General features: G+C 52.6%; 1 protein-coding gene across 4 annotated transcripts in view; it reads left to right on the forward strand.

Moving 5' to 3' along the window:
* The window catches only part of SBNO2 (strawberry notch homolog 2), a 64,222-nt gene that overhangs the window by 13,583 nt on the left and 31,744 nt on the right, over positions 1-18,895 (forward strand). The window contains exons 1-2 of one of the 4 annotated variants that reach the window (XM_075444215.1): positions 4,762-4,917; positions 5,557-5,680. In XM_075444215.1, coding sequence (XP_075300330.1) covers positions 5,588-5,680 — 93 coding nt within the window. In that variant the 5' untranslated portion in view covers positions 4,762-4,917; positions 5,557-5,587. Of the gene's footprint in view, positions 1-4,761; positions 4,918-5,556; positions 5,681-9,301; positions 9,494-17,059; positions 17,275-18,895 lie in introns of those variants that run through there. The other 3 variants (XM_075444214.1, XM_075444217.1, XM_075444216.1) reach the window with 3 other exon arrangements.

Raw genomic sequence — 18,895 nt, forward strand, 5'->3', positions numbered from 1 at the left:
CTCTTTCCCCTGGCTGCAGCTGATGTTCTTCACTGATAACCTCATCCTGCAAGGTGTGAGGGGGTGAGAATGGGCTTGTGTGAGAAATGGTGACTTACTTCTGAGTGAAGCTGCCTAGTAGACAGCACGGTTTAGTGCTGTAAAGTGGAGTCGCGATGGATTTCAGTGGCCCTGTCTGATGGGAAGAACGTCAGCCGTGTGCCTTCTAGATTCAGTGCAAAACCTTTTGTAGATTACGTGCCTAAAATTTTTGAGGGATCTTTGCATAGCAGTAAACGTTGTCCTTCCTTCTCCCCCTTTGTGATGAACCTCCATCCTTTATTGGAATGTAGGATATGACGGGAGGTGTTTGGGACAACATAAAGTGGCCTTGTGCCACCACCAAGTGACTTGGTTTAAGGGTCTGTTGGGACTGGGAGATGCGGACTGGGAGGGTTTGAAGGCTGAGGCGGCTGCTTTGGTCTCTGTGAATACAGGGAGTGGCACAGATACACAGGATGTGTTTTTATTTAGGTCAGAGGTGGGGGGAAGGAAAAATAAAAGGAACAGAGCTTGATATCATGTGCTCATAACTGTGTTCCAGGTGCCTGAGGATTTGGTTTAAGCCCCTTCCTAAAGGGATTTTAGCATCTTCATGGAAAACAGAGAGCTCCATCCTCTGGAGTGTCCCAAGTCCCAGCCTGGCTGTCAGCAGTGAGGATCAGCTCCTCTCCAGGGGCACGAGACGTGCTTTGTCTCTCTGTTAGTTCTGCTTGCTTCCCGTATCCCTGGTCCACCTCCGTCTGCGGAGTGAGCTGGCCAGCAGCGCCGGGCTGGGTGGAACAGGGCAGCTCTTGACGTCGGGTTAGCAGGAAGCTGTCCCACAGGTGCTGGAGGGAGCTCTGCCTTGCTGTTACTCCCCAAAGTGAGAGTTTGAGAGGAGTTATCTGATAAGCTCAGTATCTGAGCTCTTAGCTAGCCTGTCTCTGATTGGAAGAGGGTGTACTTTTTGAGTATGATTCCTGTAAATTACACTTGGTGAATCCTCGAGAGAGCTATAACAGAATTTCTGTTTTGCTGTATTGAACCGCAAGATTAGATTGTGTTTGTCTATTGAGTTGGGTTTTTTTTCTTTGACCATTTGTTCTGGTTTTGTCCCTCGCTTTTTTCCTCCTCAGTACTGCTCTGCTGCTCGTGTCAGCTCTGCTGGAAACGTTAGAGCCTTGGTCCTGCAAAGACATGCCTGCATTTAACCCAAATGCAAACTTGTTGACTTTGCTGTAGTTACTTTTGGAAATGAGGCTTGTTGTAGCAATTACTTGCTAGAGAATGCTTTAGCCAAGGCTGCACTTTTGGCTTCCTGTTCTCTAGATCCTGGTAATTGTAAAAATTGCTTTTCAGGTGAAACTTTCCCTATCTGTATTTCACGAAAAGCAGAGAAGTCTGTCCTTTTGTATTTGAAAGCTGCAACTGAGTCTTTTTTAGATGGATTTATAATTAGGAAGTTACAGGTAGGAATCCTGAAAGGGATGGAAATATTGAAAAATGGGATTTAAAGGCAGTTGTAATTAAAGCCCATGTTGTAAAACAGAAAAATGCGAATGGCGTTAGAGTTGGTACAAGTTTCTCTTCAAAATCCTTGCAGAAGAAATCTCATTTGCAAGTGGCTGTGTTTGGACATGGCTTTATTCTCATAGCAACAGCTTTGTACTGAAGCAGGTTTTTCCTGTTTCTTTTCAGTAGTCAACTTTCATGCTAGAGAATTTCTTTAAAAGACACCGAAGCTTGCCTCTTTGATTCAGATTTTCTTAACCTGAAAAATGTAAACAGTGTATTAAACCTTGCTGAAAGAACAAACGAGGTTCAGGTCCCTGCAGGGAGGAGCTGCAGCTCGGTTCATTTCGAAGGCGGTTATCCCTGAGGAGCTGGGCTTGCTTTGCAGCTGCGGGCTCAAGACGTTCCGTGCTTCAGGGAAGTCTGGGTCAGTCCAGTTGTGCTGTTGGAAGTGGTGTCACACATCTGCAAAAAGGTGCTTCTCAAAACCTGGAGTAAAGCTTTCTTTCCCCGTTTCCAAAACACACAACACCCTCTTCTGCTGTTTTCATGCCCTTTTCTACTTTGCCGCCTGTGCGTGGAGTATTGCTTACTGCAATAGTAAAGTAGGCTGTGAGAAACATAAATTGGTCTAATGACGGGGAAGAAGAGTGCCAGACTGGCACTGAAGCAGCCTGTGACCTCGCCAGCTCATCTCTGATCTTCTGCTGGACGTGGCGTTTGCGTCTCTGCACGGAGGGCTGTAACGTCAGAGCGTGAAGTCAGGCCAAAATACAGCCGGGAGCTCTCCAGTGGAATCGCAGCGTGGCCCCAGAAGGGCTGCAGATGCAGCGGCTGCGTGGCTGAGCAGCAGGCGTGAAGCACGCGAGGCAGGCGCGAGATCACAGCAGTCTGAAGAAGTGGTGTCGTAGCAAGGTCAAGCTGTCGGGTATGGAGACCCGTCCCCCGGGAGGAAGGGCATTGCATTGCTCGCCTCCGACATGAGGATTCCTGTCCCCAGGGTGTTCCTCTAGGTCCTGCTGTTGAAAGTCCCTAGCCTCAGGAAGAGTGAAGGAAGTTATCAAATTCTTTACAAATAAAATAACAAACCCCAAACCAAAAACAAACCAAAGCAATCCAACAAAAAAACCGCCCCCAACAACATTCTGTGGGAGCACGTGGATAGCCCTACCCTGAGACCCGCTGGCTGGACTGACCCCGAAAGGTTCGGGGAGTCAGACGGCAGCTCAGCTTTGCCTCGCACCAAACTGTTCCACTGCTGCTATGTGTAGAGTGGGTGGCAGCAAAAAAAAAGCACTCTTGCTCTTGAAAGCAATTGTCTGAACTTGATACCATCCAAAGATGCTCCCCAGCCGGCTCGTACCGGCCCGGGACTCGGGCGGAAGAGTGTCTCTGGGCCAGCCGCTTGGTTGCGCAAGGAAGGGTAGGAAGCGTCTCTGCAGTCGGACTGCTGGTGCCCGGTGGGTCGGAGCGTGCCCACCTTCGTGTCCCTCCCTTCACGTGGGCGTGGGGGTGCGACACGTTCACCGGAGCCTGGCTCTTCGTGGGCAGGTGGAGCATCTCCGCGACAGGACAGGGACTGGCGGTGCTGGAGCTGATGAACGCAGACGTTGTTCTCTATTGTCCAGGCCACACGTTCCTGCTTTAGTGCTGCAGCTGGAAGTCAGCTCTTAGGATAAGGTTGCAAATAGGCAGTCTTTTGTAAATCCAGTGTGATTAAAGCCAGTATAAATTTCCTTTCTAAACTGATTCTTAGTTACCCAGTGAAACACCCTCAGCCTCTGAGGGGAAGGCGTTGACCCAGTGCAGCTTCTGTGGAGCAGTTACCAGTGCCTGAGTCCTGGGAGGGTGAGCAGGTTTGTGCAGGATGGTCTTGCCATGAGGCTGCTTCACGTCCTTGCTATGGCAATGCAGCAAGGTTTCCAGACTTGATTCTTCCACTTGACAGGTTTTTTTTTGCAGTTTAATTCAAGCTAATGTGTCAGTGGCTTGATGCCAGCTCCTCAGATGAGGGTGAATGTGAAGTTCTTAGTGAAAGAAAGGTAAAGCACAGCACCAGAGGTACTAACGGGACTTGGCACGTGCTGTGTGTTTGGTGGCTTTCCTGAGAGGATCTCAAAGCAGCGCACTGAGTTGCTGTTGGCTCTTATTTCAGGCTGGGAGAAGAAAGTGCATCTCGCATTCGCAGAGTTGAAAACCAAGATTAAAGGAAGCAAAATAACATACCAAAGCTGGTCATTCCACAGCAGGCCAGGCCAGGGAGGCTGGGGCTGCCTTGGTCTCCTTCCCGCTACCTCAGCTGACTTGTCCGGGCCCGCGAGGTGCTGGTGAAATAGGAGGCGGCGCTCACTTTTCCGGTAAAAATAGTTTTCCCCTTCCCTGGTTAGTTCATTAGCGCTGTCCGAGCTCTGTCCTGGTGCAAGAGAGACGGTGAGAACGCAGCAGTTTCAACTTAAAAGCAGCTTAAACAAGCCTTTCCCTGTATGTAAATACATTAATTTCCAGAATTTATGCGCAGGTTTAATTTGCCTGACGAGAAGAGGACTCGAGTGTCAGCGCCGGACGGTCTGGTCTGCGGCCGTGCTCGCTCCACCGCTGCGGCCGCGCGGGCAGGGTCCCTGTGGCCGTGTGTCTCTGCAGTGGGTAAAAGCGTGCCAGCACTGGAGAGAGGGCGAGGGAGCTGTTTATTTTTGGGGGTGTTATCTTTAATGATGACAAAAAAGCAGGAAAAATGTATTTAGCAGAGCGAGAGAACTGTGTTTGCACATAAATCCATATGTATTTGTTAAGCATGGTGTATTAATGAGCTGCTAGCCACACATGGCATTTTAATTGCTCACTAATAGTTTGGCAGCGCAGTCATTCCCTAGCTCTGCTCCTGGGTAAGGTTCCTTTTTCAGTTTTGCTTCTCTCTCCCCCCGCCGGTGCCTTGTTAAAGTTTATTGCTGTGGGTTCTGTAACTCTGGCATTACGAAGAACGTACAGCTTGCCACGAGAGGAAACCAGTCGGATCGGGTGAAGCGTTGTAATGGTTCCAGCACGCAAACGTGTTGGGTGGCGATTGCCCAAGCAGCGTGAGTGCGCAGCCCTTACGGGAAAGATGACGAAGCACATTCCGTGCTCCTGCGGGAGGGAGCGGGCTGGCCGCTGTGATAGCAGAGCCGGGAGCCGGGCTGGCCCGCAAGGCAGGCCAGAGGCTGCTCCTGGGGAGCACGAAGGGAATGGTCGGGGCAGCTCTCGCCTCCTCTCTGCTGGCAGGAGGCTGGGGCTGGGGGAAGGGAGGCAGGAGGAAGCGCTGGCATCAGCCCTGCCCCGGAGGGAGCAGTCGCAAGACCTTGGCTTTTTTCACTTGTTAGTTCAGCAGAGATCTTGCTTTGTGACTGGGTATGGTTGGTGGCATCCATAATTCATCTCCGTCTGGGCTAACGGTTCTGTCTAGGGTTGCACGTCCCTAACGCTTCCCTTCTTGCCTGTCGTTACGCTCAGGTCTGTGAGCGCTGACGCTCCCTGTCAGGGCTGGGCGAGGAGGGTGGTTTCGTGCCCTGTCTGTGCTGGTTTGCAGGGCAGTTTCAGTTCTACAGCCCCAGCTGGCGCTCGGGTGTGCAGCTTGATGCCTGTCCTTATGTAGCGTGATTGTCAGGTTCCATCACACCCAGCAAACGCTTGGCGCTGGGGCATCGCAGAGCCTTAATTTTGCTTTGCTGTCAGGACTGAAATATTATTTGGTTCTGCAGACAATTTTTCTCTGTTAAATCCTTCCCAGTTTACTCAAATTGCTGAAAATTGAACTGTTAGTACAGCTTTCCAGACTCTTACACTGGTGAGTTTGGGAAGTAGGACGTAACTGATGGGTGTCGTTATTTTGCCTAGATATCTGCTGTGAAGAAACACATCTTTTTTAATATCAGCCTCCTGTATGTGTCATCCCACAGTTGCAGCTTCGCTGCTGCTGCTGGAGTCTGAAGCAACCTGAGAAATGCTCAGGACTGCCAGGAAATAACTGCTTTTCCCATTTCCTTACAGGCAATGTTTTAATTCCCCTCACGATTTTTATATGAATTCCATCAGCAGACCATATTTCTTGGATACAAACTATGCATCTGTGGACCCCACTGACTTCTTACCAAAAAATGGTGATTTTCCTCAGGTAAGTACATAGCTACTGGTGGCTTGGGGGGAGAATGGTGCTTAATCATGATGGCTTTTACTTTTCAGTGTTGCCTTATTGAGGGGAAAGGAAGAGATGGGCAATATCTTAAAAATTTGCCCGGTACCTGATAGCAATTGTGTGCAACTGGGATGGCTTCTGAATTGCTGTTGTCGGAGAAGCCGTCCCTCGGCGTGGTAGGAGCGTATCTGTGGTGCAATGGCTGCTGGCTGTGAGCGTGTGGTTACCCTAAACAGTGAAGGTGCGTGGGGGAATCCTGTTTGCAGGAGGGTGGGTGAGTGCCCATCTGACCGTGCCTCAGTCGGGTCAGTCGCTTGCCTGCCGACGCTCTCCTGGCTCCGGTGTGTTGCGCCTGCCGTCCCGCTGACTGCAGGCGGTGGATTCCTGAACGGTGAAGGCTTCGGGGTTACATCAGCGCAGTGCCTCGCAAACTGAGTCTGGAGCCAGTGCGTTTGCTGCAGAGCTGCAGTATGGGAGGACTGGATAGTCGCTCTGGTTCATTTGGCATCTCCAGGGACCAGCAGGCCTCCTGCCCTCGGGGAGCTCTGGGGGGGAAGGAGCTCTTTCCATGGCGTTTGAGATGATGCACTGGCTTTTGGCAGAGCAGATGGATCAGTAGAGACTGGAAAGCAGCTGATACGACAGAGCTGACGTGGAATGAAGGGACTCGCTAGATGCTTTCTAGGAGTTGATAGAGATGTTATCAGTGTCTGGCTGTGTATGTTCTTTGCATTAGGGTTTCCCCCAGCATCTGAAGATACACGGTGAGTAAAACTGCGGAATGTTACCCTGCTTTGACCTATCGAGGCCACAGCCAAGCTGAGTGAACTCCTCCTGTCTCAGTAAGTCACCGTTGTGGTTGCCTGGGAAGCGTGCGGGTGCCAGATGCGGTCCAGAGGGCACAGCCCGCCTGCGGGAAGCAGCTGGGGAGCGCAGGCAGAGCACCCCTTTGCTTCGGGCTGGTGTCCCGAGCCGTTGTTTGAGCACGACGCTCCCATCAGACGGGAAACACGAGGAGGAGCAGGGCTGTGGCAGTGCTCTGGGACGGGCATATGCTTCGAGCCACGTGCAGAATAGCTTTTTCGGCTAGACAGTGCTACAGGGAACTTATAGAGAAATTAGTGGTTTATTTTATTTTTTTTTTTAGCATGCTTGAGGTCTTCTAATGAGACCTGATTAAGCGGTTGCTTGGGGGCTCATTGGTTGATGATAGGTTGGACCTTCAAGCCTCAGGGGTGCTTGGAGGGTCTCAAAGGAACCTTTAAGATGTGCAAACTCTCTTCAAAATCTTCATCTATGTCATCTAGAAGTCAAACGTCTTTCACTAAAAGGATTGGGTTTTTTTCTGGTCACAAAGCACTTGCCAACAGAGCCAGGCTTCCTCTGAGTGTGGGAACGAGCTAATCTGAACATCACAGTTGGCTGCTTCAGGTTTGTGACTCGGTGCGATAGATGAGCGCAGGAGCACAGCTGAGCGTTGTGCGAGACGGAGCTGTGTGTGTTTTCCCCTTTTCTGTGTGCAGGTTTCACTGCTCATTTGAAGCACGCCTTACCACGGAGCCCCACGCCTTACCACGGAGCCCCACGCCTTACCACGGAGCCCCACCTTGCTGAAAACAGCACAGGGGAGACACGAGGATAGACTGGGGCAGTGCGGGTGGACTTTGTGCCAACGTCATGCTTTGCCACACCAAGAAATGCTTCAGTGGGCCCCGTTAAGCTGCTGTGTGCCTTTGAATGTGTTTTATTTTCAGTGGCTGCTGATTGTCAAGACACATGTGTAAACAGAAACTTTTTCCTTTGTAATCTTGTCTCTTCTTCCTGCATGATTAATTGATGCATCAGCAAATTGATGCGTTTTCCCATCTTCTTGAGGAGCACGTCTAAATTGTGCTTTTATTTTCTTGGCATGGCTAAGGAGAGGCTTTGCAGCTCCTCGGGGCTCTGGTTTCTGCAGGTGTGGGTGTGCGTGTGCTGGGATCTCGAGGTGAGCTGCTGGTGGGGCAGTCCACGTGCAGCTCCCCAGCAGCGCTGCTGGGAGTGCCTCCCGTCGGTGGCTCGCCCGATGCAGCGGGTCTGGTCGCTCAGCAGTAGCTGTTGACCAGTCTGCTAACTGGATAAAACCAGATAAGTAAATGAATTGTAATAGCATTGACCTTTGCCTCCCGCAGAATGAATTGCGGGAGGACTGAGACAGAAATGTGATCTCACCAACTTGTGGAAGCCATTTAACAGGCTGCGATGGGAAGAGGGAGAGGGGTCTGCTCCGTAGGTCTCAGCTTGCAGGTCTGGGGTAGTTTGGCTGATGGGTTTAACGGGAAAAGGGCTTAATTATTTCTTTAACTTATGTATTTTCTAGTATCTAAGTGGTCGATCAGCTTCCTTCCCCTGCTGCATCACAGAAATTGATCTCAGCTAGCGTGGAAGAGCAGGTTTTTGGAGATTCTTTGTGAAAAGGAGATGCTGCTTTGTGTCGGCTAGGTGATAATAAAGCAGGAGGGCTTAGAGACAAACCAGGCATAAAAGACCTCAAATGATTTCCAGAACAAGAAACAATTCTTGTGCCGCTCTCATCCTTGCAGAGAGGAAGTGACGGGTGGGAGCGAGGTGGTTGGGGGCAGTTAGGCTGTTGCTTGGACTGTTTCTTTCCAAGCCAACTGTTGTGAGACTGCACCTATTACAGTGTGCTTGCAAGTGTTCTGCTTCAAGTGTGGACAGAATAGAGTGTCCTTATCTGAATCTAACGCAGCCAAGCCAGTTCTTCTGCTTGGGTGTTGTACCAGATAACAGCAGGTAGTGCCACGAACGTTCCGTGAGGAACCAGAGCGTTGTTATGGGTGCTTTTCTGTCCTGTTTGGTGGTTGTCTGGGAGCCTTTGCACTGAGCACTGCTGCTTGGGGCTTTCTGGAGATTCCCACAGGTAACCCAAGGCCGTGATGTCTCACCCTGTGTGCTCTGAAACTGAGAAACACTGAATAAGACCTTGGTTACAGCTTTGTTTTCCAGTCACACTGATCTGATCGAGTTTGTACCTCAGAGGGATGGTGTCTGTCTGGGGCTGCCACAGGGCAGACGGACGCGAGTGCTCGCCAGATACCTGGCGTGACAGCGCCCGTGAGTGCGAGATAACGCTAGAGTTGTGCTCCGCTGTCTCTCAGAGACGCTTCCATCTTTAGTCACCCTCCAGCTCAAACGGCTTGTTCTGCCCAAGTGCGGAGCCAAATCAGCCTTTCTGAGCACCGGGCTTTTGGCTTTTGAGCTTGCTACAAGGTTTGCTCCTAGTGCTCTCGCGTGTTAGAATGCAGTGAGCACTAACATGGAAATCCATTGGTAAAACCTGGGGCTTTCTGAGCTACTGGTCGGTGCTCGTCTGAGGGAGAGCTGATGATTTTTTTCACAGGAGCCAGAATTGGAGCCTGGGTCTGGCAGAACAGCAGCTCTTAACTGGAGGCAGTGGCATCAGTCGGGAGTCATCCGGGAGCGTCCTGGAGCTTTTCCATCCCTTGCTTCAGCAATATTTTCCACTTCACTGATTTCCTGCTGTCCCAGATGCCAAACAGTTAAATATTAACGGTCTGCCTGGGAAGCTGAAGCATGCTGCTCAGAAGGTGTGGGAGCAGCTTGGGTGTTACGGCTTTCCAGGTGACTGTCTTGGAAAGCACCTATCTTTTCCACACTTGCCAAGCGCGGTGGTAGGAGTGGCAAGTCCCGCCAAACTCTGTGCCGTCACGACCATGCCAAGCAGAGGAGTGAAACCAAAGAGACAACATGAGGAGCTTGCTGCATGCTTGGGTAAGAGATTCTTGATTCAATCCGTGATCACTGGGCTGGCAAGGCAGATTGGGTGCTTATCTGGGAACTTGTGCTGCCTTCGTACGTGAGCACAGACCGTTCTCCTGCCTTTGCTCAGGTACCAAAACCCCGTCTGTGGTAGTTCAGCCCCACAGGAGGGCTCACAAACCCCGTGGGTTACAGCCCTTGGTGCATCTCAGCAGCCTGCCGGTGCTCGGCTTCTGCACGCTGTCCAGGGGACAGATGAGGGGGATGGGAGTGTTGTCTCTGACCTGGAGCCGTGGTTTGTGATCCCTGGGTGGCATCTGACACGGGCTGGTGAACGCCGCCTCCCTGGAACGTACCTGCAGCCGGTCTGGGCTGCCGGTCTGGGCTGCAGCGGGACTCCAGCCTGCCCGTGGACTGCGTAGCCTGCAGGCAGCTTGTCTGCTTAAAGAGTTTTCCAGGAATCCTGAAAACAGATTTAAAAGGTCTAAAGAGCAAATGAGGAATGCTTCCGAGGTGTTTGTGCAGTAAACGCTTTGTCGGTGGCGACGATTGGAGGAGCGTTCGTGTGGTCTGGGGGACTCGAGGTCCGGAGGGTGGGAGGGCTGGCGCGTTTTCCTCCAGCGCTGGCGTTTGCACGCCCCGTCTTCCCTACGTATTTTTGTTTCGAAGATCCTCAGCTGGACGTCAGTGTTAAAGCCGTTGCTGGTCTGAGGATGCCGTGAGTGGGAGTTGCCACATTTCTTAATCGCTCCGGGAATTTCTTTGTAGTTGAATCTTTCACCGCTGCCGCTTGGGTCTGGTGAAGAGCGATTTCTGCGTGTATCGCAGCAGCCTCGCTGGACACCGCCTGCAGACTGGAAAAGGTGCTTCACTTGCACGGTCAGAACAGCCTAATGTGAACTTGTTTCCTCCACAGTATTTTTGGGTTTTGGCTTGCTGTTGGGTGATTCATCCTTGCCGGTCTGCTGGCATTCTTCATATAAACAAGTGGCTCCAGCTGAGGTTTTGAACATAGTTCTGCGAGGCCGTGTTGGGGTCTGATAGCGTTTCTTCATCTTGGGAACTGTTGTCTAAAGCCAAAGTCTCGCCCATGCCCTGTGGTGTCGTCTCCTGGTGTAAAAAGCCTGACTGCAAACAAGTCCTTAGAAATCCAGGTCCAGAGGAGAGGCAGGGTTTGGTTTCCATTGCTTCCCTCGCTTTCTGCTGTTTATTCCTCAGGCCTCGGGTGCCGGTGGGCTGGAATCCAGTGCTTGTGCGCAGTAATTCTGCTGCAAAGGCATGTTTATGAGGTCAGTGCTATCTTGTGTCACTGGTGGTAAGAGCTGTTAATTGCCACAACAAAACCCTACATCCAGAGGCTTTAACTTCCCTTCTGGCACCGGCTGTCCCTGGCAGGGGTGTGTGGTGAGCTGTACCCACAGCCTGGTCTCAAAAGCAGAGCAGCCTGTTCTAGAAAAGCATACCTGTCACGTAAATACTTGCTGTTCTTAGCCACCACAGATTTTTTTGTCTTTAAACTTCACTGTTCTGTCCTGTTTAGAATTACTTAAAGCATAAGACGCTGCCCATTTCCTCCTTCCTTTTGTTACCTAAAATGATCCTGCCTGTTTCTGATACTCAGTCTGCGTTGCCCTTTGCTTGACTTCGTTTGCCGTGTTCCCTGTGGCTATCCAGAACAGGACTTTTCTGAACACACAGGAATCTCCTCCTCAGGCTTTGTTTGCCAGAAGTTACACGGAAGAATAAACCTGCTCTTCCTGGCGCGAGGGCGAGCAGCTCCTGTGGAGCGTGGACGTGTGGCAGCGCGGGCGTGCAGGGGGCTCAGCAGCAGCGCCCGCCTCTCCCCGGTGAAGCAGCTCTGCGTGTGAACGCCTCGGCGGGCAGCTCGGGTGCCCTTTGCAGAGCTGGAGTTGTGCTTGGACTGGAGGAAGGAGGTCAGTCCAGACGGAGCTGGCTTGTGGGCGCAGGGAGGAGCTGCCTGCTCTTGGTAGTCGTTTGCAGTAATGCTGTAGAGATGCAGTTACAGCCTTGTTTGATCTGCTGGTGGTGTGGGGGGGCTCGACCACACGTGTTAATCATAAACCAGCCCTCTTTTTGTTACCAGCCCCTTGCAGGCTCCTATTAATCTTTCCTGGTAAGGGGAGGGGGGGAGAAATTAACCTACGCTTTAAACAAGTATTAATTCTTGACAGCGCTGCAGTGCACACAGCAGTAGTGATTTAAGAGAAATCAATGTAACAGTTATTAAATTACATGAAAGACTTGGTTCTGACTGAAATGAAGAGTTTCCTGGAATAAGAAACGTCCTGGAACTTCGTATCGCTGTCCTGCAGTTATGTCTACGGGGAATACAGGTATTAAAATCAATTGGAGACGATTAACGGGCTCTGGTGCCTTTGAAGCGTTTTACGAACAAGTTGCTTTACATGCTCACGTCTTTGTTTTTGCACCCCAGGGTTGGGGTTTTGGCTGGCTTACTGGCACTGTATAAACACTTTCGGTGAGGTGCCTAACTCTTACTTCAGGCCTTCCTTTAGAAAAATGAAGGCTGTGCTTGTAGCGGCTCATCTGGCCCCGTTGCAGTAAGTACGGTGAAAGTGTCTGTGATGCCGGCGTGTGCTCCCCGGCAGGACGGCCGCCAGCGCGGGGTTTGTCTCTCTGCCCCTGCCCTGCTCTTGGCGTGGGCTCCTGCCTCGCCGTGGGTCACCGCCGGTGGGTGCCTGGGGGACGATGCATCCGATAACGCTCTTGGGATGACCCACCAGGAAACATGGCCGTGCTCCCAACTTGGAGCTGGGCAAGGACTGGTTTAGGTAGTCCCGCGAGGACCAGGGCGTTGGACTCGATGATCCTTGGGGGTCCCTTCCAACTTGAGATACTCTGTGGTTGCCATCGGTGGACGAGGAGACGGTGGCATCAGCCTGGGCTGTCGGCACGTGGAAGGGGTTTGGCTGCCTCGGCCGTGAGCTGTGCTGGAGCCGGGCGCACCGGTCGCTGGCCGGTGTCTGCGCTGGGCTCGCAGCGAAGGGCCAGACCAGGCAGGCGGGTGCTGCAGCCCTGTCCTGAGCGGCTCGGACACCAGCACAGGACTCACCGGCTGGGTGCTCGGTTTGCTCTGAGCCTCCGATTCAGCCACCCCGAGCTGGTTACCGAGGAGGAGGGGATGCAGCTGACTTCAGAATAAAGTAGCATCTCCTTTTGGCTGGATGAACCGTGCTTTAGGTGTAAATCTTCCTCTTCCATGTATACAAGGAACTCTTGGGAGTAACTCAGGTGGAGATAGCTGTGGTTAAATGAGAGTAATTCTGCTTTTGAGGCGTAATTTGTGGTCAGTTGTCCTGTGTGGATTGCAGGAGCCAGCTGAGACACCCGGGGCCCTAGGGAGGGTGTGTGAGGGCTGGGAGGACTCTGGCATCTTCCCTGTTCCAGAATTGCTGGTGTTCATCTGACAATGGTGCCCACCTCTGGGCAGGAGAGAAGGCCCGGGAGGCGGTGGAGAGCTGCCTCTGAGGTTCTTGGCAAGCACTGTGCCCTGCCTCCTCCCTTCGTAAAGCTAACAAAAGCGGGAAAAGTACTGGTCTGAAACAGAGTGCACTTGAAAAATGCTGGTAATATAATTCAATAGCAGACCACTGGGAGATGTTTTAAAATAGACGCTTTAATTCAAAGCAGCATCAGTCTGAGTCAGTCTGATGGAGTGAGTTTTCCCGTCACCAGTTCTGCTGGTGGTCACTGCATGCCCTGATCTGTAATGTCCTCAGGGTCCTGTTCCGAGGGGCTGTCTTCAAAATGCGCTTCCCAATGCCCCTGGCTCTGCAAAGTGACCCAAACACCAGTGGTCCTGCCCCAGCAGACGCCGCGAGCAGCACTGCCTCTGGCACGAACACCTTCTGCAGTCAGGTTTCTGGCCCTGGCCCCTGCCAGGGTTGTTCCCTGAGTCACAGCATCTCGCTGCTGCTGCCCTCCAGCTTTCAGGGTCACCTGAGAGTTTACTCTCTTGTTGACTTTCCTTTATGCTTCTCAAGTTTACCTGGTTTCTCCTTGTTTTAAGGAGGAGCAGCAGCCGGGGAGTTCCCCTCTGCGCTTGCTCCGTGGCAGGCCTGCTCCAGGTCCTCTCCCTGTTCCTGGACGAGCAGCGATCGCCTCCCAGATTTCCAGTCCTCCAGGGAGCCGTGTGCTGGCAGGACTTGCTGATCCACACACCCCCCTCATGCATGCTGAATTTCAGCTCTGGGTATAAGATACCTACCAGCTGCTTCGTTATCCTTGTTCTTAGTGTCTATTTTAAAAATAAACCATTTGTGGTCTCAGCTTGTCAAAGCCTCTCAGTGCAGTCACCACGCACCTTGCTTCCTCTCGCTCGCTTTTGAAACCAGAGCAGAGGCTGCCCTGTGTGTGGCACGAAGGGCTCTTGGTTCCCACAGCAGCCAGCGTGCGACGCGAAGCCTCGCACCCAGCTGTGGCGGGGGAAGAGGAAAAGCCAGGCTGGGTCTGTACGGTGCCGACGCTGCCATCTTTCATCCCTCTGAAAAAACCCCAACCCTGCTGGGACAAGCTGTGGTCAGATATTCAGTACTCTGCCACCCTTTAGCTTCTCCTAGACTTGTTTTTAGCTGTGGTCTGGTTGTATATCCCAGGCACTGCTCGGGTGTCCCTCCCGCATGTGCAGCTGCCTGCTCCGTGGGATGGCTGCGCAGCAGTTGGCCTGCAGGGACGTTCAGGGGCCTGATGGCTTTTTTCACACAGGTCTCACCAGGTTGGGAAGCCAAGCCTGGAGTGTCCTTGGACACGCCTGAAATCCCCGTCTTTTGGCAGCAGAGTATTTCAGGAAATCTAGTCTCGAGCTCTTTGGTTGCGTGAGGGTGACCAGCTGCCAGGTCTTCTCCTGTACAGGTGTTATTGATTTGCGTCTGTGCTTTCCTGGAAGTTCAGCGCCTGCTTTCAAGAAACCACGAGCGCGTTCAGGAAGCTGTCCGGTAGGTCAGTCGGCAGAGGATGCTGTGAAGGTTACCCAGCGAAGCACCTAGCCAGGCTGTACACTGCAGGTTTTGCTGGAAGACGGTAAGTGAAATGAATGTGAATGCTGGAATAGCTCTGCTTTCCTGTCGCTGTCAGCATGCGTGCTCGTGCGTTAACTGCGGAGAGCAGAAGTGCTGTGGCCTGCCTGCTCCCCTAGGACAGGCTGTTAAAATTCCCGCTGGCGGTTACTCCGTGGGTTATCTTATCTGCTGCCATTGTATCGCTGTGGTCTTGCAAAATGAGTTCAGCAGTCCTGGCTGTCTATACAATCTCATACATCGTGCTTCCTTTTGGTGGCCGTGTTGTTGCCTACGTTTTGCCCTGTTTGTCCACCAGCAGAAAAGGAAGAGGAAATAAACCACCTGCTTTGTAAAGGTTGCGTAAGTAGCAACACCTTGGTAGTAGACCTCTGGAGGTCCCTTCCAACCCAAAGCATTCTATGATTCTGAGTCTTAGGCATGAGTTGGTGGTTTAATCAAAGTCACACAGCAAGGCAGTCACCAGCAAGTCACTAATTAAGACATTTCAGAAATGTATTTGGTTTCTTCACTTCAATCATATCATTAAAGCACCTATCCCAAGCTCCAGGGCACTACCAGCTCGTTAAACACAATAGAGTTCAGATAAAAGCAGCAGTGAAAACCCACTGCGTTTCTCCACCCCAAACCAGCTGCCCACAGAAAGCAAACGCTTGGTTTGCACCATGGTTCCTGCGGATGCCTCTTCTGCAGCGGCACTCGTGCAGCTGCTGCTCGCAGCCTTCGCCGGGAGGCGAGAGGTGCTCTCACCGCAGGAGCCCAGCAGCGACGCTCCGGCTCCTCCCGGGCCGAGGGCTGCTGGGGCTGCCCTGTCCTCGCTTTCCCTGGCTGCAACCTGGCTGCCTGGGCAAAGGCATTTATTTTTTTCCCATTTGCTTATTGAAAAAACTCTTCTGGACTAGGTGTTTCACAGTACAGAACATGGATCCTCATTGTTAGGGGCTATTAACGTATTAATCCCCGTGGAGCCGCCGTGCCGCGGTGGGTCGGGCCATGCACCCGGCTGCCCTTGGCAGTGAGCCCGCGGTGGGCTGACGTCCTGCGGGTGCTTCTCCAGCCCCGGGACCCGGCGTGTCCTTGCAGGGGCCGGTGCTCCCTCCTCACCCCCTGTCGTAGAGCAAAGCGGTCCTGCTCTGGTTCGCCTCCCCTGATTCTCAGAGGGGTTGGAGAGCACCTTGCGTTCCGCTCTGGCCATCTCTTGCAGGCCTGCTAGGGGCTTTGCTGTCGCCTGTCGCTCCGTGGCTGTTGAGAAGTGCCTTGCAGCGTGGGATTTTCCAGCAGCTCTCGGCACAGGCCCCAGGAGCCCTTGCAGCAGCAGTGACAGCAGGTGCCAAGCGCCGGCTGTAGCGCAGAGCAGCGATGAGCTGCGTCTCGCTGGAAGCCGTGCCGTGGTTGTGTGGAAAGCCTCGGCGCAGGAACGGAGAGCGCTGCAGCCAGCGCTGCTCTCCCGGTCCTCGGCACGTGCGTCTGCGCCGTTGGACTTGTGCTCCGCCGGGGTCACCGGCCGGGTGCAGCGTCCCTCTCCCTGCCCTGCTCCCGTGGCATGGCTGCCCGCGAGCGTGCTGCGTCCCAAGGCTGCCGGACACGGAGCGGGGCAGCGTCCAGCCCGGGGCCGAGCTCATGGGAGCTGGGGGGACCAACCCCCCGGGCAGAGCCCAGCGCGGGCGCTGCCGCCGGCTCTGCTGGGGGGGGCAAACAGAAACCTCTTGTGCCCCAAGCAAACAGAAAAGTTCTCATGGTTTTTCTGCAGGGTGGGGGGGACTCTGGCAAATTCGCTTCCCCTCGGGCTGTGTTGGAGCTGGCTTTCCTTTGGCTTGCGATGACCAAACCCCTCTCAGATGTCCCGGTTCTGGGCCTGTTTGTCTCCCCCCTAAGAAATGTTGCTTGTTTCTGTTAACAAAACTGTTAAATAAAGTCAAAAGGGAAGGTCTTGGAAAAAGAAGGCAATGTTCCTGGACACAGAAAAATCCTAATGATCCAGAAAAAGTTCAGAAAATGGCTACTCCTCGTTATTTTCTAGTTGCAGTGTTTGGGGTGGGGCAGACCCTGAAGACAAAGGAAAGCACATGGCTGGTGGGGCTGGGGAGGAAGGCCGCGGGTGCTTGTTCGCAGTCTGTTTCGGTCTGATCACTTCATCGAGCCCCTGAAGTCGGGGGGCAGGACCCCAGCCCCAAAGCTGGAGCTGCGGGGGGAAGCGGCGGTGTCGCTTGGGTGGCCGGGGAGGGGACGAGCCGAGGGGAGCCGGGCTCCTGCCTGGACCCCTGCGGCCCCGAGCGCGGCCGCTGCGCAGCGCAGCTTTGTTTACAGTGTATCTGTGGTTGAGTTACACCACATACAGTAATTCTCATCGCATTGCCAGTAATTTTACTGACTTACCAAGCAGGCATCATTTCCTGAAAGTCAGCCCTGGTGCTTAGAGGAAGTAAGAGCACTCTGCGTGTGACTAAACACTCTATGCAAATTTCCCCAGGCTTAGGACAGCCGCGCTGTATGGCTGTCCTTTCTCCTCCATTTCCACTCCTTTCTTCTGCATGTTATTTTAAAAAAAAACCCTTGATGAGCTCTCTTCCTGGCTGTTGCTGCTGTCGCGGTCATGAATGAAGACCTTTCTCCATTGTACACTGAAAAATCTCACCTCGCCGCTTCGTCCACGTCCTGCTCTGCCGACAGCAAGCTGAATGCTCTTGTAAAATGTCCCAAATGCAGTTCTGGCTAAAGTTCCCGTCTCTTTACAAGGTAATGCCTGATTTTTCTTTTTTCCCTCCTGCTTGGGAGTCCTGGCTTGCTGTGCTTGTGAGGGTCCCCAGCCGCCCCCTGGCCCCCCGGCATGCTTGTGGAGATTTAGGGGCGATGAGTCCTGAGCGAGGCAGCGGGAGCGGACGGGGTCTGCGTTTTGCTGAAGCGTGTGGCACTTGGAGACTGCTCCTGTCAGCTCGAACTTGGTCACTGACTGCAGAACTTGGAGGAAAAGGAGCCGTGTGGAGAATTGATCGGTGTGTTTGTGTAGTTGTAGTGGCTTTCAGGGGGGTTATTTTTAAACCAGATGCTGTGTACAGAAACGCGAGGGAAATGCTTGCCAGCCAGAGCACCAAGCCCGTAAGACTGCAAGTTTATTGCCCCATATTCAGAAAGACTTTGGGTTTTGGCAGCTGAAAGATTTTTCTTTTGGTGATCGACTGCTTACATTGCAGCTGTTCATTCTTGTTTCTGCCTTTCCTAAAACATAATTTGCTTAATCCGTGATTTTTGAGACACCAGATCTTTCTCGTCTGGCAGCGTAGCTTCGTTCACGTGTGTATATTTATGTGTGCCTGTGCACGTGTATGGTTTTGTTGCTTGATTTTTTTAAAAACCCCTGTCAACTGTGTGCTGTGTAGAGGAGTAATCGATAGCTGCTGTGCAGAAGGAGTATTTGTTTCCTCTGTGTCTGGATTGTGAGCAAATAAACCATTTATATTGATGGCTTGATGGCCAAAAATATTTTTAGGATGCATACTCCTTCTGTATTTAGACTTCACCTGTTCTTTCATTATTTTTAACAAAGACTTTGTTTTGACTAGAGGAACCGAGCTGGTTCCAGTGGCTGGGAGAAGGAGGTGTAGTGTTGGGGTTGGTTTACCCTGATTCTTTTTCTGATCTTTTCTAGGGAGTTAATTCTTGGTTTTGTTAATTTTCTGTTTTGGGATAGCGATAGAAATGCTGTGTGCCACAGCAGCGTCGACTGCACTCACAGTCTAGAAGTCCAGCAGATGATTATTATTGATTTATCAAGTTACTCACTAGAGCATCTTCTGAGATGAAGACCAGACGGTGGTTTGTGACCTCTGTCTCCTGTTGTAGTGCGTTGCTGTTATTCCAGCTGCAATGTGAAAAAAGAACGTGGTGGTGAGACCCCGGCCCGCAGCTGCGCGCAGCCTCCGCAGCGCCGGGCTGTTGACCCCGTATGAAACCCTCCGTTCAGCGGTCACCCTGTGTCAGGGAATCGCCCTTTCACCAGTTTGTAACGGGCTGCTCCAAACTTCATCTCCAGTTTGCGCAGTCAGTTTGGACCGCGTTTTCACAGCAGGCTTCAGGGTCTCTGTTTGGGTCCGTCCGTCTGTAATGGGAGAAACTGGGAGAGATCTGTGCTGCGAGTTGCAGCGCTTGGGGTTGAGAGCTTCGAGCTGTGCCCCAGGCAGGTGCTCGCTGTCGGGGTGCAGGGGGCTGTTGAATGGAGCAGCTGAAGAGGTGGAGGCCGAGCAGGGCTGCCAGCTCCCTGCGCTAAAACTCTGCGACCAGTCGTGATCTGCAGTGTGCTCTCTGGCTTTTGGTTGCAGGCTGTGCTGAACTGGAGGCGGGAAAAAGCCTCAGAAAATCA

Source organism: Opisthocomus hoazin, chromosome 27 (assembly GCF_030867145.1).
Source record: "Opisthocomus hoazin isolate bOpiHoa1 chromosome 27, bOpiHoa1.hap1, whole genome shotgun sequence".
Lineage (NCBI taxonomy): Eukaryota > Metazoa > Chordata > Aves > Opisthocomiformes > Opisthocomidae > Opisthocomus > Opisthocomus hoazin.